This window comes from Danio rerio, chromosome 13 (assembly GCF_049306965.1).
Source record: "Danio rerio strain Tuebingen ecotype United States chromosome 13, GRCz12tu, whole genome shotgun sequence".
Lineage (NCBI taxonomy): Eukaryota > Metazoa > Chordata > Actinopteri > Cypriniformes > Danionidae > Danio > Danio rerio.
In genome coordinates this window covers 9,115,280-9,134,532 of record NC_133188.1, presented here as the reverse complement: position 1 = coordinate 9,134,532, position 19,253 = coordinate 9,115,280, and the positions used below count along the sequence as shown (strand labels likewise).

General features: G+C 35.8%; 1 protein-coding gene and 1 long non-coding RNA gene across 8 annotated transcripts in view; one reads left to right on the top strand and one right to left on the bottom strand.

The window, feature by feature from the left end:
• Window positions 1-1,595: 1,595 nt before the first annotated feature.
• ttc7a (tetratricopeptide repeat domain 7A) overlaps window positions 1,596-19,253 on the bottom strand; it is a 73,256-nt gene continuing 55,598 nt past the window's right edge. For all 6 annotated transcript variants that reach the window (XM_073920588.1, XM_073920589.1, XM_073920586.1 and 3 more), the window contains 2 exons: window positions 11,576-11,778; window positions 1,596-2,207 (listed from right to left, as the gene is read on the bottom strand). In XM_073920588.1, the coding sequence (XP_073776689.1) occupies window positions 1,989-2,207; window positions 11,576-11,778 (422 nt within the window). In that variant the 3' untranslated portion in view covers window positions 1,596-1,988. The remainder of the gene's footprint in view (window positions 2,208-11,575; window positions 11,779-19,253) is intronic.
• On the top strand, window positions 13,478-19,219 carry LOC141377122 (uncharacterized). 2 transcript variants are annotated; one of them, XR_012389149.1, is made up of 3 exons: window positions 13,478-13,554; window positions 16,527-16,671; window positions 16,893-19,219. It is a non-coding gene; the product is annotated as an uncharacterized lncRNA (long non-coding RNA). The 2 variants fall into 2 exon arrangements; XR_012389148.1 differs by having other exon boundaries at window positions 13,484-13,554; window positions 16,524-16,671.

Sequence of the window (19,253 nt, the reverse complement as noted above, 5' to 3'; positions counted from 1 at the left end):
TTTTAACAGGAAAGAAACATTTTTTTTAAATAATGCAAATGCGATATAAAGTCACAAGTGTCTCGTGGGTATTTAATAATGTTTAGCCTTATTATAGGTGCCTCCCTCTCTTCAAAAACTCTATTGCTCAGACAACTGTATTTCCTCTGAGCAAAAAAATCGCGATCACATATTAATATTATTATTATATTTAAATTGCCTTTCTTTCTTTAACTAAACAGAATGCTGTCATTGGTCAAGTGCGGAAACGTCAGTTTTGTAATAACCCGCAGTAAACTGAGCGGACTGTAGTGTAACGTTATATCTGTCATAGATCAAAAATGAGTGGACAAGTGTATTTAGCAAACGCGAGAGAAAGAGGACAGGAGGCATCTTTATTGAGGCATTTTCCATACACACCATCTTTAAACAGACCCGTGATCAGGAGAAAGAGGGTACAGAAGAAGACGGTATGGTAACTTTAAATGAGAAGCTAGCATTAACCAGGCGGAGGAGGCTAACGGCAGCGCAGCGCGGACTGGATTCATCATGTGAGAGACAGACAGAAAAGGAGAGAGAGAGGGAGAGAGAGAGAAAGGCCCTGAAGAGGAGAGAGACGGGAGAGAAGAGGTATAGTGTCTGTGATTTCGGATACTTTTAGGTTTATAATCAAGTCTTCGTCACGAGAAGAGTAGAGAAAATACAGGGAGAGGAGGAGAGAGACAGTAAATCAGTGTTTGTATTATGAAAGACTCAGATTCATAGAACTCAGATTTATAAAACTGGATTGGAGAAGCATTGTGCGTTATATGCCATGGCAATAATATGCTTTATAAGTTTGTAAAAGCAATACATTAAAATACCCTTAAAAAAAAAAAAAAAAAAAAAAAAAAATATATATATATATATATATATATATATATATAGTTTTATTAGAATTTTTATTTAATGCTTTGAAAAATCATTTAAATCTTTGTAGACTATAAATACATATGTACTATATATCATTTATTTAAATATGTGGGCAACAAATTATAGATTCATTTTATTAAAAAAATTATTATATTATTCTTATTTTTTTATTCAACTATAGGGGTGCGGCCAGGTAGGGGGCCTTACAAGATAATGTGCCCAGGGGCCCCTGAGTTCTTAATCCGGGCCTGATCAGCATCGTGTTGTCTATTGGCCATCGTTGATGAACGATGGCATCGTCTATCGGCCCAACCCTAACGTCCATGTTGCTGTTCAGCAACCCTGTTCCTGGTGAGCTACCTTCCTGCAGAATTCAGTCCCGACCGTGATCAAACACACCGAAACCAATTAATAGTACCTAAAGCAGCACTTGATAATTACAAACAGGTGTGTTTGGTCAGGGTTGCAACTGAAATGTGCAGGAAGGTAGCTCTCCAGGAACAGGGTTGTTGACCCCTGCTGTAAAATCTTGTGCGACCGCCTTTAAGCTTCTCTCCTGACCTTAAAAAAATAATTGGATGAATCGTAGAAAAGCTGAATTAAGACCGTGTGTAGGGTCAAATCGATTAATCGTTAACATGCAGCCCTATATACCACGACTATAATTAAAAAGAATAAGATAAATAGCAGACAGCCACTCAGAATTCACTTAGAACAATGCAAGATTTAAAGCAGCATGTTTATAATCAACATAAGCATTTATAATAAAAATAAAACATTCAAGCAGTGTGGACACTAATATGGCTATCTGTACAGTTGTCATTGTTGATGTTGGTCAGATCAAACTTTGCTATAATTTTAAAAGGAATTTACACACCTGCATGTGAGGGAAACAATGATCATGAAGATCTCAAATCAGTTTCACGTTAAAACCAACAAAAGGATGCTTGGTTTTAAAGTTACTTTCTGTGTTTCATTCATTGCCACAATACTCACCGTGCATCATTTTTTGGTGTATGAAATGGATCTTGCCTTTAGCTTTTGGACTGCGTCATTGGTTTTTCTATACAGTACATATTTGTTCATATACATAAGGGTCATAGTTCTCGTGGGATGATAGTGAAGGGCCGTATAGGGCAGCTGGACTCTAGCTCCAGCGCAGTGAGGAAGCAGTCTGGAGCTTGTGGACTGCCTATGCTTTGCAGTGCCTCCCCTAAGCCACTCCAGGCCTCGTGTGCAGTATTCTGGACCTGTATCGCATCCCTCAGCATCTTCTCCCCGAGACCCACACGTCCTGTGCGAACCAACAACTTCCCCTGCAAACAGAAAATTAAAATATGATGTCTACCAGCAGAACTTTTCATTTGTTACTTGTTCTGGGTAAAAAACACAAGAAAACTTGATAGGCATTTTGTAATGGTGTGCTGATGTTCCATGTCGCTCTAGAAACTCAACTGTTTGTATGGTTAAATATTAATCAAACATGTAATAGCAAAACAGTGTGGTCAAGAAAAGACATTTTCAGTTGGTTCCCTTAAGACTTTTATATGTGGTTTATTGGACTGTACAAGCTGATTTCCCCCTAAATTGAGATCATGTGAAATGCAATAAATTAAGAATATGTGATTTGTTGATTTTCTTTATTGGCTAAATGTATTTAAGTGTATTTTTATATTTTAGGTAAGGCATAAAACAAAAAAATGTTCATCCAATTAAATAGAGAAGGACCGACATTTCTCACAATTCCGATAAGTAGCCCAATCTGTCTGTCAGCAAATGCAGATTTGAACAACTGTGCAGCCATTTGTACTCAGCTCCACCGACCGCCGCGCGTTCACGAGAGTGAGCATGCGCGCGCGATTGCTAAAAACCTGCTTAATCAAAACTTTTTAAAAACTTGAATCAATATGGGAGTTACATTTGCACGCTGGAGAAAGGATGACACAATGTCTGAAGGATTTCTCGTAGACAGGTAATGTTGTTTTAAAAATGTTTTAGCTTCACGCAAAGCTCATGTAACGTTAGATGTTGTTGTTACAAATAGGTAATATCTTCACAGAAGTGTTGTTCAGCCACTAAAATCTTTAGATGAAAGATTGATAAGACTATTTTCAGTTTCATAAGGAACTTTTACAGCATCGATAATGTAGATTTGAATTAGTTTAACAACAAAACACAAGTAAATACCGCTATTCCGCCTAGTCTCCCTATATTGTTTACCATGCAGTTTGGCTTGCACGCCACCGGACAAGCACTAGTCGCTTTTAACACATGAGAGAGGGTTCTTTTGGTGTGCTCGTATTTAAGGAGGCGTGGCTCTAGACGGCAGGGGAGGGACTGTGATTCAGAGATTTATGCTAAGCTGTTAGCATCGTGGAACATCACCTACTGCACCTTTAACTTAGTTTAGTTTAAGTGCAAATATTTGTTTCAAAACTATTTTAAGAATATATGTCCAACTATTTTCCAGCAAACGAATAACTGAACAATAATAACGAAGTGTGGTCAAAATACTGAGTTATATCCAAACACACGTCCTATTCTTATGCCCCATATGGTGATGCATACATCTCCAATACCCGACAGATGGACAAGTAAAAAAAAATGTTTTATTAAAACAAATATAAATATGCATATAATAAATAATACTGCTAATAATAATGGTAAAATTTGGGTGTCACTGTGGCGCAGTGGGTAGCACGATCGCCTCACAGGAAGAAGGTCGCTGGTTTGAACCTCGGCTTGGTCAGTTGGCATTTCTCTGTGAAGTTTGAATGTTTTCCCCATGTTTGCGTGGGTTTATTCCGGGTGCTCCAGTTTCCCCCAAAAGTCAAAAGACATGCACTATAAGTGAATTGGGTAAGCTAAATTGTCTGTAGTGTATGTATGTGAATGAGAGCGTATTTGTGTTTCCCATAACTGGGCTGCAGCTGGAAAGGCATTTGCTGTGCAACACATATGCTGAATAAGTTGGTGGTTCATTCCACTGTGGCGAACCCTGATGAATAAAGGGACTAAGCAGAAAACAAAATGAATAAATGAATAATAGCATCAAACAAAAGCAAACTGTCATGAATAAACTGAAAAAAAAACCTGAGATGAAGAAGGCATGAGAGCAGCGGTATTTGTGTGTTGCTGTATATCCATTGTGTTTTAAGCAATTTGGATGCATAGGCGCATAACTAACGTGCTCTGCGCTAGACTTTAGACCAGTTTTTAAATGATCAATGGCGCAGTCTATTTCAGTTCTTCAAAATAGCAACGCACCAACAATGCGCCTTAACACACCTCCTTTTTAGACCGGAACACCCAAGAGTCCACAAAGTAGAGCAAATGGATTTGCTATTCAACCAATGTGGCGCAAAACGTGAAAATTAGGGTTGCGCGACCAGCGCAAATACCAACCAATCATGGGAAACACGTCTTGCATCTTGCTGGGTGTACGATAGGGCCCTATGTGTTGTTACCAATAATATCCAGCTGCAGGCCCGCAGAACCACACACGTTTTAGGCACACACAATCTATGGCACACGATTTAGGCTAACCAAATATGGTAACTAAATCTTTACCATTATCGCCACCTATTGAATTTCACAAATATGATTTCCTATTTCAGTCATTATTATTATTATATCGTAACGATCATTTTAACATCTCTGCAGTTTCTGAACTCAAATTATGTGAATAAAAATAATTGGTTAAATACACTTCTGACTTTATTCATGTGTCCACTTAAACAAAGAAAACATTATAGACCGTCTAATTGTTGGATTAAGTGTAATAAACTAATTCAGGATTTTAATATGATCATACTTGGTTAAAATCACTTTGTTGTAAAATATAAAAAGCAAACAATAATATGTCACTTTAAAATAAATTATCCTACTAGTTAATCATTTAAACTGAGTATGTGAAATGAGTAAATGAGTATCTGCCATATTAATGTCAGATAATAATGACTGATCAGCTATAACGACTGATTAAAAACTGTTCTGTCTATTATCATGTATGGCGATCGGAAACAACACTTCCCATTCGGCCGTCTCGATCGCAATATTTGTGAAATAAAGTAAAGTAAACACTATTGTTTATTGTGTGTACAATATTTATTAATCATATATATCAAAATATATCGATGACGATGTTCAAAAAGACATTAATAACATTATCATCCGTCGTTACCATATATGGTTTGCCTAGATTGTGTGTCCTAGATTGTGTGTGCCTAAAACGTGTGTGGTTCTGGGGGCCTGCAGCTGGATATATCTCGTTGTTACAGATGGTTATTTTCCCCTCTAGTTATAATATTTCCTATACACAAACAGATTCCCCATATTGCAATAATCGAATTTTTGATTATTTGGCAAACAAGAGCAAAGCTGCATGTAATTTTTGGAAAAATTAAAACATAGATTGTATAATGTTCTAATATAAAAACTGAAACCTAACCATTTAAATGTTAATTATTAGAATTTAACTGAATTTTTACGATAGCATACACTGATAAACAAAAAAGCCTTGAATTATTTTAATGCATGTTACATATTGTGGGAAATGGTCTTAACACAAGTTCTGTGTCCTCATTATCTGCTTTTCTGCACCATATGATACAATTGCCTGGTTGCTAAGCATCCCATAAAGGCCTGAGAAGGACTGAACTGTTATAAATAATGTATTTGCATTTTCTAATCAACTGACAGACCAATAGATGAGAGCTAGAAAGAAGGGAGAGAGCCATAGAAACACAGAGAAAAGACAGAGAGGTGTGTATATGTACATGAATGCCTGCCAATGTCTGAATATTTGAGAAAAATACATCAACAACATTTTACTGATATTAAAATATGTGATCATCCTTTAAAAAAAAGCAAAACAAAGAAAAATATGTCAAGATCAGAGACTTATGCTGTGTTTGACCAAAGTGCCTTTAAGGCAAGTCATTTCACTCAACGGCCAAGTTTAAAACGCCTCTCAGGCAGTCTCTTTGAATGGAGAAACATCAAATTCTCCAAAACTGCTTGCCAAGCTTATGATGGAATTTTATATTAGGAATCACTAATAAAATTAAACAACTGTTCTTTTAGTTTCATTTCTAAACGTTCGAATCTGCAAAACAAAATCTGCAGAAACTCATATCAGGTCCTCCCCCCTCCCCCAGAGAATCCTCAGTCTATAACGATTTGTGATTGGCTCCAGTACTAGAAGGTGTGGCTTCATTCGCCACGTTGACCGTTACACTTTTCCCCATTTACAACAATACTAGTGACAAGTCCTGTGTATTCTATTGTCTTTGTTTTGACTCAATTCAGCAGACATTCCTTAAAAAACACACAGACACACAAATCCAGATGCTCTGAGCGATGACACACGTTCATGTGAATCCCACAGATGAAGATTCATATGCTGCAAGTGTGAGTGTATATGATGACCAAATTAACTCTAAACTGCACATGGTACACTGTTGGCACATGACACCCTGCTGCCTCCCTCCTCATTTAAAGGCTTAAAATAAACCTCCAGTACTTTTTGAAGTTTTAGCGGATTTGTGTGTGTTGAGCATCAGTTAAGACAACGTTAGCACCTGTCAGCTTTAATTATGCAGAAAACTGGATAATTTGAAGCTTTTGTCAGCTAATCTCATCTTCTGGGTTTAAAATCATTTTTGGGGCAGGATCAAAATCTGTGACATACTGTAGTGCCTGTCCGGTCATGACGTGTCGGTTTCTCATTATTAGTCCTAGCTGAGTTTTCTGGTCCTATGAGAAGACCCTGCTTCTTAATTTTTCATAAGAGCACATGCTCTTCGAAGGCAAGGCAGACCTGCCAAGCTGTGATATTGTCCTCACACGGCACGCAGTATTTAGAGGTTCTATCTCTGAATAGAGGTTCTATTCTTATTAGCCCCTTTGAGATTTTTTGGGTAACACTTTTTAATAACTGCACACTATGAATCATTTATGAGGCATTAGCATCTAGTGAATTCATTATCTGTTAAGCATTAACTCTACATTAATAAACGTTAGTAAGCAGTTAATAACTGCAGCTACAAATGCTGTATTCTTGACTTATAAGCACATTTTTAATGTGTTTAATAATTGTATTTTCATACTTAGTTAATGGTTTATTTTTCATTACTAAATTAAGTATCGCATTATTTACAAACCGTTTGTATTTAAGAGTAGTTGAGGGTTTTTAGGATCATTCAGAATGAGTTAGTAAATGATTAATAAACTATTGAAACCAACGTTTATATGTGTTATTATTCAGACATATACTAATAGTTAACTAATATGTTAATAAATGCTTTATTAACTCAACTTCATGCAGTTTTGTGACCTAATCTAAATTGAGGACTTTTGATGCTTTATAAATCCCTTATAAATGACATTTAAAGGTTCAGTATCAAATGAACAATAATATTTGCAATCTTTTCTAAAAAGTAAAATTAATGTAAAGTTTAAACTTTGCCAAATAACAGGAGTGTCAAAATACGACATAAATCTGGATAAAACAACAACAACAATATAATAATTTAACAGCATAATAAGATGCAATGTTTAAATTCTACAGTGATTTTAGATAAGGTTGCAGGTTTATTTTTCATTTGAAGTACAGTTTCATTTGAATAATGTAGTTTAGGTCATTTTTCCTGTTTAGAATTTAACTGAGCCTTTATTTGTCATTTATATGGGATTTACAAAGCATCAATAGTCCTCTCTTTAGATTAGGTCACAAAACTGCATGAAGTTGAGTTGATAAAGCATTAATTAACATACTAACCATTAATATATTTCTGAATAATAAGATATATAAATGTTGATTTCATTAGTTTATTAATCATTTACTAACTCATTCTGAATGATCCTAAAAACCCTCAACTACTCTTAAATACAACTGGTTTGTAAATAATGCAATACTTAATCTAGTAATGAAAAATAAACCATTAACTAAGTATGAAAATACAATTATTAAGCACATTATATAGGTGCTTATAAGTCCAGAATAGAGCATTTGTAGCTGCAGTTATAACCTTCGTAATGATGTATATTAATGTAGAGTAAATGCTTAACGGATAATGAATTCACTATTCGCTAATGCTTAGTAAATGATTTATAGTGTGTAGTTATTATAAAGTGTTACCCCTTAGGTGAGCCATAAAATGTCACTAAGCTTTATAGAAGTGTCATGAAAATTATCTAGTCAAATATTTCTATAAAATATTATTCTCTCCATTAAAAAGAAATTGGGGAAAAATAAACAGGGGGGCTAATAATTCTGGCTACAACTGTATATTTTGGTTTATCTGAACAAAGCAATTTTATTAAACAGATATATTTCTGAAAATAATTTGTTTCTTTAGAAATAGAAAGATAATAAATTTCAATTCATGCAAAATATTGGGAAAAAATATTACAAACTACAAAATTTAAACAAAATATTAGAAATTCTTTGTTTCTCTTGAATTTAACTTTTTTATTACATGTTTTACATATAAACACAACATATAATATGTTAATATTTTATATGCATATAGTTAATATATTTACATATAAATATAACAGGCATAAAACCTAACATATACATTTGGGTCTACTAAATTTGGACCATTATCTTAAGTTATTTGGTTGATTATGTCCTGATTTGGGTTCAGTACCTACCAATCTAATGTATATGCACAAATATAATACTGTAAAGCTTCCTATAAAAAATATTAATTTACATGAGAGATTTGTCAGGGATGTACTCATATATGCTGAGCACTGTATATTTATAAAAAGGGCTAATACTATTGACCTTAAAATTTTGTTTATTCCAGCCAAACTAATATATATATATATTAATATATATATATATATATATATATATATATATATATATATATATATATATATATATATATATATATATATATATATATATATATATATATAGGAAATACTGTGAAACTTTCCTTGCTCTGTTAAACATCACTTGGGAAATAATAATAATAATAATAATATTAATAATACTACTACTAATAATAATAATAATAATTAAACATTTGTAAAAATCACAGGAGGGCTATTAATTTTGACTTCAATTTTTAATTCTGCTCTACTCATAGGTGCCCTCTCCCCATTGGATCAAGCTGGTGAATTCCTTCAAAACTACACCTCGGTTCAGTCATAACTTCTTTAAATAGAGAAATCAGTGGTGTGATGAAGATTGTGGCTTGGGTGTGTGAACTATGCAGGGCATTGCAAGCTAGCACAGAATTAGTTCTCAACAGCACAGGGAATTGATATTGTACGTCTTTTGTCCAAAAATAGCAAAGATGTGTGCTCTGATTGGCCAGATATAGAGAGAAAATGGCCTAGCTTCATACTGGTTACTACAGTGAAGATGAGTAATGAAGGGCCTGACATTATCCAGTCACAATGAGAACAGAGCGTGGAGGCAGAGCTAATGTTAGCACACATTACTGTGGGTTGTAAAAATGTACATACTGCATGTAAAGTAATTTGCTCATGCTAAGACTCAATAACCATTTACTCGTCACCTATTTTCTTGATAAACTTCCTGTTATAAAACTAACATGAAAAAATGTTTGATGTGCATATACAGTTTATTAGTCTCAGTTTTTCTTTTACTTAAGAGCAGCTCTGGAGTCAAACCTGATGATCATGACTTCACGATGAACATCATTTGAGAATGATCAGAAGACAGTGACTACCTGATTGTCTGTACAAACGTTATGTTTTAATGATTAATCTGCCAGATCTGTAATATACAGTGTATCCGGAAAGTATTCATAGCATTTCACTTTTTCTACATTGTTTTGTTAGGCCTTAATCCAAAATGGATTCAATTAATTTATTTCCTCAGAATTCTAAACAAAATACCCCATAATGACAATGTGATAAAAAGAGTTTTTTTAAAATTGTTGCAAATTTCTTAAAAATAAAAAACCTGAAAAATCACATGTACAGAAGTATTTACAGCCTTTGCAGTGAAGCTCTAAATTGAGCTCAGGTACATTCTGTTCCCACTGAACATTCTTGAGATGTTTCAGCAGCTTCATTGGAGTTCACCTGTTGTCAGTTCAGCTAATTGGGCATGATTTGAAAAGGCTTACACCTGTCTATATAAGATCCCAGGATTGACAGTGCATGTCAAAGCACAAACCAAGCAAGAAGACAAAGGAATTGTCTGTAGACCTCTGAGACAGGATTGTCTCAAGGCACAAGGTTGGGGAAGGTTACAGAAAAATTTCTGCTGCTCTGAAAGTTCCATCATCCGTAAGTGGAAGATGTTTGAAACCACCTGGACTCTTCCTAGAGCTAGCCGGCTATTTAAGCAGAGTGATCGGGGGAGAAGGGCTTTAGTCAGGGAGGTGATCAATACCCCGATGGTCACTCTGTCTGAGCTCCAGCGTTCTTCTGTGGAGAGAGGAGAACCTTACAGAAGGACAACCATCTGTGCAGCAATCCACCAATCAGGCCTGTATAGTAGAGTGGCCAGACGAAAGCCCCTCACCACCTGGGATTTGCCAAAAGGCATCTGAAGGACTCTCAGACCATAAGAAACAAAATTCTCTGGTCTGATGAGACTAAAATTAAACTCTTTTAAATGCCAGGCGTTACATTTGGAGAAAACCAGCCACTGCTCATCACAGGTTAATACCATCCCTACAGTGAAGCATGGTGGTGGCAGCACTTTAGCATCCCTCTACCACCCCGACACCTCACCTCTCAAACATTTAATACCCGGGGGGAGTGTTTTGGGGCCGGGCTAGACACTTCACTCGAATTCCAACTTCTCTCTATTCCCTGATAAGGGGAATAACACGAGTTGGGATGTCTTCCCAGAGCTCAGAGCCTTCTCCCCGGACAGCACGCCAATTACGCTTTATTCTTAAACATCCGTAAATGTGAACTTGTGAAACAATATAATGAGGTAAGGGGGGGACAACTGTGCTTCGGCTCGGTTCAAGGCAAACATGAAGAGTACGCCCTTAATGTAGTGGTTCCCTGAACATTCCCCTATGTCTCTTTTTCAATGGTACTGTATGGTTTCTCTGCAGATAAATGTCTTTGCCTTGACAGAGTCCCATCTCGGTGTGTGTAGGTGTTTAATCCTTTTTCAGGCACTTTCTACTTCTCCATCTGAACTAACGCTACTTCTCAGCTACTAATGTAATTTCAAGCTTTTGCTTTGAATATTTAAGGGCGACGCCGTGGTGCAGTAGGTAATGCTGTCCCCTCACAGCAAGAAGGTCACTGGTTTGAGCCTCGGCTGGGTCAGTTGGCGTTTCTGTGTGGAGTTTGCATGTTCTCCCCATGTTAGAGTGGGTTTCCTTCAGGTTCTCCGGTTTTACCCACAAGTCCAAAGACATACCTGTACGGTACAGGTGAATTGGGTAAGCTAAATTGGGTAAGCTAAATTGTCCGTAGTGTATGAGAGTGAATGAGTGTGTATGGGTGTTTCCCAGAGATGGGTTGCAGCTGGAACGGCATCTGCTGCATAAAACATTTGCTGGAAAAGTTGGCGGTTCATTCCGCTGTGGCGACCCCGGATTAATAAAGGGACTAAGCCGAACAGAAAATGAATGAATAAATATTTAAGACAACATCAGTGTGAGTACTTGATGTTGGAAATGTCTGTGCCATGCAGAGTGTGTGCGTACGGATTTGTATCACTCACCAGGTGCAGCAATATATGGTGTCCTCTTGGGTTGATGGCAAGAGCCTCATCGTACAGGCTCTTGGCCTCTGTGTCATTGCCCTTGAGCTCGGCCACCCAGCCTTTCAGCAAAAGCACTGAATGTGAGGTGGGGAAGAGTGTTCCTGCTTCCTGCACACAGAACTGAGCTTCCTTCATCCGCCCATCAGCAATGAACAACTCCCCTAGTCGACATAATACAAACAAAGAAGAAAATGATGAGATCAGCGTGAGATAATTTGTGACTACAAAAACTATATATTTTAGTTACAACTTTCCTTTCAATTAATAGAGAACACTACTGTAAATATTGATGTCTTACTGATATCAACGAGTGCATAAAAATATATCTTTATGAAACATATTAAGTTCATGAAAGTGACACAACTATCTAAAAAGCAGCACTCTTAAAGATGTATCTGCTACCACACAATTACCTCTCACTCAAAGTAAAAGAGTGAACACCAACATGCCCAAACATTTTAGACCATGGTTCACAAGGAGAATTACAAAAATTGTAGCATTATGTTCTCTCTGGATGATTAAAAATGTAGATTTGGCCACAAATACAGCTATAGCAATATATTTCTCCTCCTACCCAAAATCTTGAGCACATGCTCATAGAGAGATATTCAAGGTCATGTCTAAATAAGGCCATGTGTGGAGGAATGTTTAAGCATCTGCAGCTCTACCCTAGCATTTCGGATTCAACACTGCAGAAAAACTATTTTCACATCACTTGTTGGCTGCTGTGTGCTTGCTTACTAAAAAAACAACTGGATGGACAATTTAGGCAGACATTTCACCAAAAATGATTTTTTTTTTTTTGAAATTCATGTGAATGTCTTAAATATAGACTCTATTTCAGCCTTAAGCTGCCGTCACGTTCACTGTTGGTTGACAAATTTTGGTTAACCAATCATTGGTAGTAATCAGGAAATTTCATATTGAAAATAAGGAAGCTGAAATTTTGAAGAGGCTAAAGATTTACAGATTTATTAAAACCTAACTTGGTTGACTGTGACACATTGTCTTTTTTTTATTTTTATAAATAATACACACAAATTAAGTGAGTTTTTCCTTAAAAACAAGCAAAATAATTTGCCAATGGTGTAAGCAAAATAACCTTGTTTTTCCTTTAAACATATGATTATTTTGCTTACCCTATTGGCAGATTATTTTGCTTGTTTTAAGGAAAAACTCTCTTAATTTGACATATTATTTCTTAAAAAAAGACAATATGTTTTGCTTGTCTAGTGTAAACTAAAAACTAAAACTACACTACTACACACATTTCTGTAACTACATTAAAGTAAATATTAAAAAAGAAGTAGTTGGACTAAAATAACAACTCAAATCAAACAAATAACAATTAATGGAACATTTTAGGAAAAATAAAAATATAAAAAAGAATGTCACTTTAAAATGCTATTATTATTATTATTATTATTATGAAACGCAAAAAAAAAACTAAAATAAACCCAATTTAAAAATGCTGTTTCATCCTTGGCTACTACCAGGGCTTGACATTAACACCCGCCAACCTACCAACTTAACATTGATTTCAGCTGTGGTGGGTTAGAGAGCCGCTCCCACCAGCCACATTAGCTCGTTGAAAATAAATTTTAAATTGTTGCTCATCGAAAAGCAGCATGACTGACAAAATAGCTATTATTAAAAGAAAGCAGGTGAATACCGAATGAGAGGATGATCATGCACACGGTGAGACACAGGCTTTCTTCATTCACTGACGAGGGCTTTTTAGTAAACTGAAACACTCGCACACATCACATCAGCTGTGTGCAAAGTGTATATAAATATTGCGCGCTCCAGTTTCCTTGCGTGAAGCAACATTGCCTGCAAACACAACCTGTGCAATCACTTCTCTTTGAAATAGACTGAACAAAAAGTGATGCTTGTGCACTAACAGTCCTGCTGCTTTCAAGAGCTCGAGATTTTATGTAAGTAGCAGCGGTTACAACCTTCGCTTTAACTGCTTGTTCAACAGATTATTAGCAAGCCTAACTTTAACCATGTGCAGTTTTTATTTATTTATTTATGGTTTAATTATTATCCTTTACATTAACATTGCTTTGATAGGAGATTAACTTCCCATTTATGTATAGTTAACTAGTGATCTGGAACCTTTAGCCCGGACAGACGATTGTGCATACTTTTAGATACATGACAATGATTCTTTTTAAAATAACATTTTCTTAAAGGAAGATTTTGTTGATTAAGAACCGTATGTATACAGCAATATTTTGCTTGGTTATATTGATTTTTTAATTCTAATTAAACAATTGCAGCTAGGAAATATTTAGTTATTTGTTTATTTATTTTTGGTGTGGCTAGAAAAACATATGCAAAATCCTTAGTGTTGAGCCCTGAAAAGTCATGTGAAATAAGAACTAATTGCAATTAGTTCATGTGACACTATGAAACCACAACCCATTCGCTAATGCTTATTGAACAAGCTAATACACAGCACACAAAAAAAGTGAAATGAATGAGGGGGCTTGTGGACATAACACAAAATATAAATCAATTCATTTTAGCATGTCAAAGTCAAATATATGCATATAAAATATATTTTCCCAACAACAAAATTGTGGCTAGTGAAAACGGCGAGTGGCAAGTAATGTTGGAAAACTACTAGCCACAGTGCCTGATGGTCTAAAAAGTTAATGTCAAGCCCTTACTACTACACTACTGTTAATAAAAAATGAGTTAATATGTATTTATTGTTTTTGGTTTTGTATATTTAGTATTTTCATATACAAAAGAATGCAAACACACATCTTTTATACTCTCAAATTTGTTTTTGCTGAAAAGTTCAATGCTGAAAATGTAACAGTGGTGCCACTATGGTTAAATTTGCATAATGAACTATCGCAGGTCTTCTTTCGGCTAATTATTTGCATAGTGAGATGTGATAGGTCTTTCTTGCATCCATTTAACCATCTATAGCTGCATTTGCTGAGCAAACAGACCTTTCTGTTGATTTTTGACAGCCAATACATGCTGGGGTGTCATCACAACAATGGAATTAAAATATACATGTTCATTTAAATATTAGTATAAACACAATATATGTTCATTTACAATATATCACTTATTCTAGGATGTTATTTTGATACATAGTCCATAGCCCAACATTGACTTCTTACAAATGACAGCTAACAGCACAGCTGACAAACTCCGCACGGTTTAGCTTAAACCCCAAACACATTATCAGACTATTTGAGTCCTTCAAGTTCTTTATAACCTGCAGAGAGGTGTGTTGAAAGGTTAGAACTAAACTCTGCCCACCAGAAACTGAGTCTGACACCCCTGGCTTACAGTATTTACACTGCAAAAATGCTTTTCTTTCTTAGATTTTTTATCTTGTTTCTAGTTCAAATATCTACAAATTGTAGCACTGAGCACAAAAAGAGCCAGACACAGCAAAAGTTTTTTTCCTCAGGCCCTCTACCTTATGAACAGTTAAATATTCCCCTACTGTTCAATAAATAAGTACAATACTTTCTCATACACACTTGTACACAGCACCTTATATCAATCTACAATGCAATACTTTCTCCATTCGCATTTGTACACAGACCCTTATAACCTGTATATTTATAACAAATTTGCACATACAATTCAACATCCAGATTTCTTGACTAACTGCATCTCTGTTTAGTGCTTATCATCTTCTTTTTCACATTTACTTTGTGTTGTCACTTGTCACTTTATGTGCAACGGAAGCTTCTGTAGCCAAAACAAATTCCTTGTGTGTGTGAAGCACACTTGGCAATAAAACTGATTCTGATTCTAGAAACAAGATTAAAAAATCTAAGTAAGAAAAGCATTTTTTGCAGTGTAAAATACTGAATACAAAATAGAATGTGTTCACTCACCCTAACTATTTTGAACTATATCAGAATGACATCATGCCCATTTTTTAAGCCATTTGGCTGCTCTGTGTATGCTCTCACATTCACATTTGAACGGAACCAGAATACGTCCCATTTTAGACAGGAAATGAACCCATGCCAGAGGAATGCTGGGAATGGGAACAAGAGGGCACAAACACCCAGTTTAAGATCCCTGGGAAACTTTTGTCATGCTGAACTGCATATAAATAACGCAAAAATAACATCAAAATAATGTCATAATACGTCAAGTACTTCCCAAATGTATTTAAGACAACATGAAATAATCACTCAACTTGAGTACAGTAGAAAAAAGTTGCCTTTGCAAACAAACTCCTTTACTCAAATTTTAAGAATTGATTTAATTCTAAATAATCTGATAAAAGTTACAGAAATACTGTAAAAGGAAACAATGTATTTAAAAAAAATGGGTAAGTTTACAACAAGGTTCATTAGTTAATGCATTTACTAACATGAACTAATCATGAACAACACATGTACAGCATTTATTAGTCCTATTTAAACATTTACTAATGCATTATTAGCATTCAATGTCATGCTTGTTAACATTAGTTAATGCACCGTGAGTTAAAATGAACTAACAATGAACTACTGTATTTTCATTAACTAACGTTAACTAACATGAACAAATACAGTAGTAAATGTTTTGTTCATTGTTTTTTCATCTTAGTAAATGCATTAATTAACATTAACTACTGAACCTTTTTGTAAAGTGTGACCAAAAAATGTTTAACTGTTATACAAGGCTATTATAGTTATTGAAAAAGAATGAAAAAAACGCACATTTTTGTTAATTGAATTAAAAATAAAAACGAGTTTAAAAAAAACTAGAACTAACTGAAACTGTATCGTGTACATCTATAATTAACTGAAACTGTATTATGTCAGTACATACATAACTAACTGAAACTAACTAAAATTACAGCAAAAACATTCTTTGTTTTCGTCTTTGTAAATGTATTTAATACATAAACCTGCTGCATGTCTTTTAGAAGTTCATCTATATAATTCGGGCTGTATCTGACCCATGTGGCACCTCAGAGTCTGTGATGCCATTGACCAGATTAAGCCAGTTCTTCTCCAGTCAGTCCTCCATGCTGCTCCCCAACAAAAACAACGAGTGGACATGACGGCAGCAAGGTGACAACTTTAAATACAGAGACTTAAAAGTATTAATTTAACACATTTGTGTCCAATAATGAGTTTTATTTCTGTGTAACCGAGATTGAGAACGAATCGTTCTTTTTAACTTGATCTTCTAAGCATACCGGTTAAACGAGTTTACCAAATCGAACTGAATCATTCGAAACGATTCACGTCTCTGGTAAGCACTCCTAACCACAAACTACTTGCTTTTTCAGACATCCCAAGACTCCTGGAAGTTCCGGAAGTATCCCGCAAATTCATAGAGACTCCCGGATGCTCGCAAATGATTGATAATCTCCCGAAAATCGTGCATCTCCCGACTGGTCCTGAAACGCGTCGCGCCCAACTAACCCCCACCGCTCTTCAGGTACATCGCACCCAACTCACCCCCACCACTCTACAGGTACGTCGCGCGCACACGCCCCCATTCAGATACGTCGCGCACCATCCCCACAAACTCTGAGCCTGAGATCAGATTTGAGAAGCGATGAACCGATAATACTGCGCATTCGTGATTCAGTGAACCGAACACAAATAGTACATTACTGTCAGGGTTCTGCCACTCTGATCTTGTAAATTCTTGTTTTGGTGGCAGATCTTTGACGCTACTCATGTCTGGTCCTGTTTCTGTCTCTGTGTGCGCGCGCCGTCGTGGGTGTACGCAGAGTGTGCACGCTCCTGCTTGACGTGGCCGCGTGCGCGCTCTGCGTCCCTCAGACGCGTGGGCTCTTGTACTCGTGTTTGTGTTTTCGTCTGTCAGCAGCATGGTGTTTCATTCCCAGCGTCTCAGTCTTGTTGGTTTCGGTTTTGGTCGGCGCTGGGATGAAGCATGCATGCTGCATATGTGAGCGCATGTTGAGTTTTCATTCATCGTGTGCTCGTGTCTTGCGTCTCTTGTCAAAGCACGTGGCTCGGTGTTTACATTGTGGTCACGTGCTTTTGTCGTGTGCTTCAGTGTTGTGTTTGTTGTCATGAACATGCGGTTAATGAGTTCTCTCATTGGCTGCATGTTCTTGTTGTGTTATGTGAGCGCATGGCTTGTATTGTCTCTCTGTGTCATGCGCTCTCCCGTCTATTGTCTTGTCCCACCCTCCTTGTTAACCCATTATTAGTTAATTGTGTTCACCTGTTTGTGTGTTAATCTTCTACAGTTTATATACCCCTCACTTTTGCTGTCCTGTGTCAGTTCGTCATCACATTTCGTCGTTTGAAGTCTAGTCCTGTCGTGTTTCCAGTCCTCATCCTTGCCAGCCTGCCCAGTCCTGTTTGTATGTGTATGCTTTTGTTTTGTTAATGTTTTCCCCCTCGGGGTAGTTTATTTTGCATTTTATTTTATTTTTATTATTTAATAAATTCCCATTTATCCTGCACTTGAGTCCTCGCTCCTTTTTCCCCATTTCCCCTCACCCACCCTGACAATTACAGCCTGCTGTGACTAAACTAAACTTAAACAACTGCAGGGTGAGTAAACCGATGGCTTAAATGAGAGGATCTGGTGAAATTTAAGTTTATTTCATAACAGAATATCGTAAGGGAATTTATATAAGTGAATCATGCTTCAGTTGGGTTGCAAAATGTAATTGTAAGAACCTTTTCAGATCATGGTGATGATTTAACTGACTGAAAGTATGATTGCTGACTACATAAAGTTGAAGTCAAAATTATGTTTAACAGAGAAAGGAAATTTTCACAGTATGTCTGACAATATTTTTTTCTTCTGGAGAAAGCCTTATTTGTTTTAATTCGGCTAGAATAAAAGCAGTTTTTATTTTTTCAATTATGAATAAAAATTATTAGCCCCTTTAAGCTAATTAAAAAATAGTCTACAGAACAAACCATCGTTACACAAGAACTTGCCTAATTACCGTAACCTGCCTAGTTAACCTAACTAAGTTAAATCTTTAAATGTCACTTTAATCTGTATAGAAGTGTCTTGAAAAATATCTAGTCAAATATTATTTACTGTCATCATAGCAAACATAAAAAAACTGTTATTAGAGACCAGTTATTAAAACTATTATGTTTAGAAATGTGTAATAAAATCCTCTCTCCGTTAAACAGAAATTGGGGAAAAAAATAAACAGGGGGGCTAATAATTCTGACTTCAACTGTATATTTGACATGTTGAGTCCAAATATGGCAGGATTGTCATGAAAGATCTGGTTCATGTTAAAGATTCGAACTTCCCATCACTACTATGTACAGTATTTAACCTCAGAAGCAGCCTTGCACACATATTTCACTTAGGGCTGCTATCTTGTGGGCTGTTGTATTTGAATTTAAGGATGGGTAGATGGTAGGGGTACATGGTACTGTTCTTGTGTCAAAAATGTAGCCTATCTTTGGTTGAGTTTTTATTATCCAACATTTATTCTGATGATTTTGAATCTTGCACCACACAAATATGCTTATTTAAAACAAACCAAAAAAACTAATACTAAAACGAATAAAAACTAAACTGGAACTAAGCAATTTCAAAATAAAGAAACTATTAAAAATGAGTAAATCTAACCCTAAAAACTAATTAAAACTAACTGAATTTAAAAAACAAAAAGTCAAAACACAATAAAAATGAG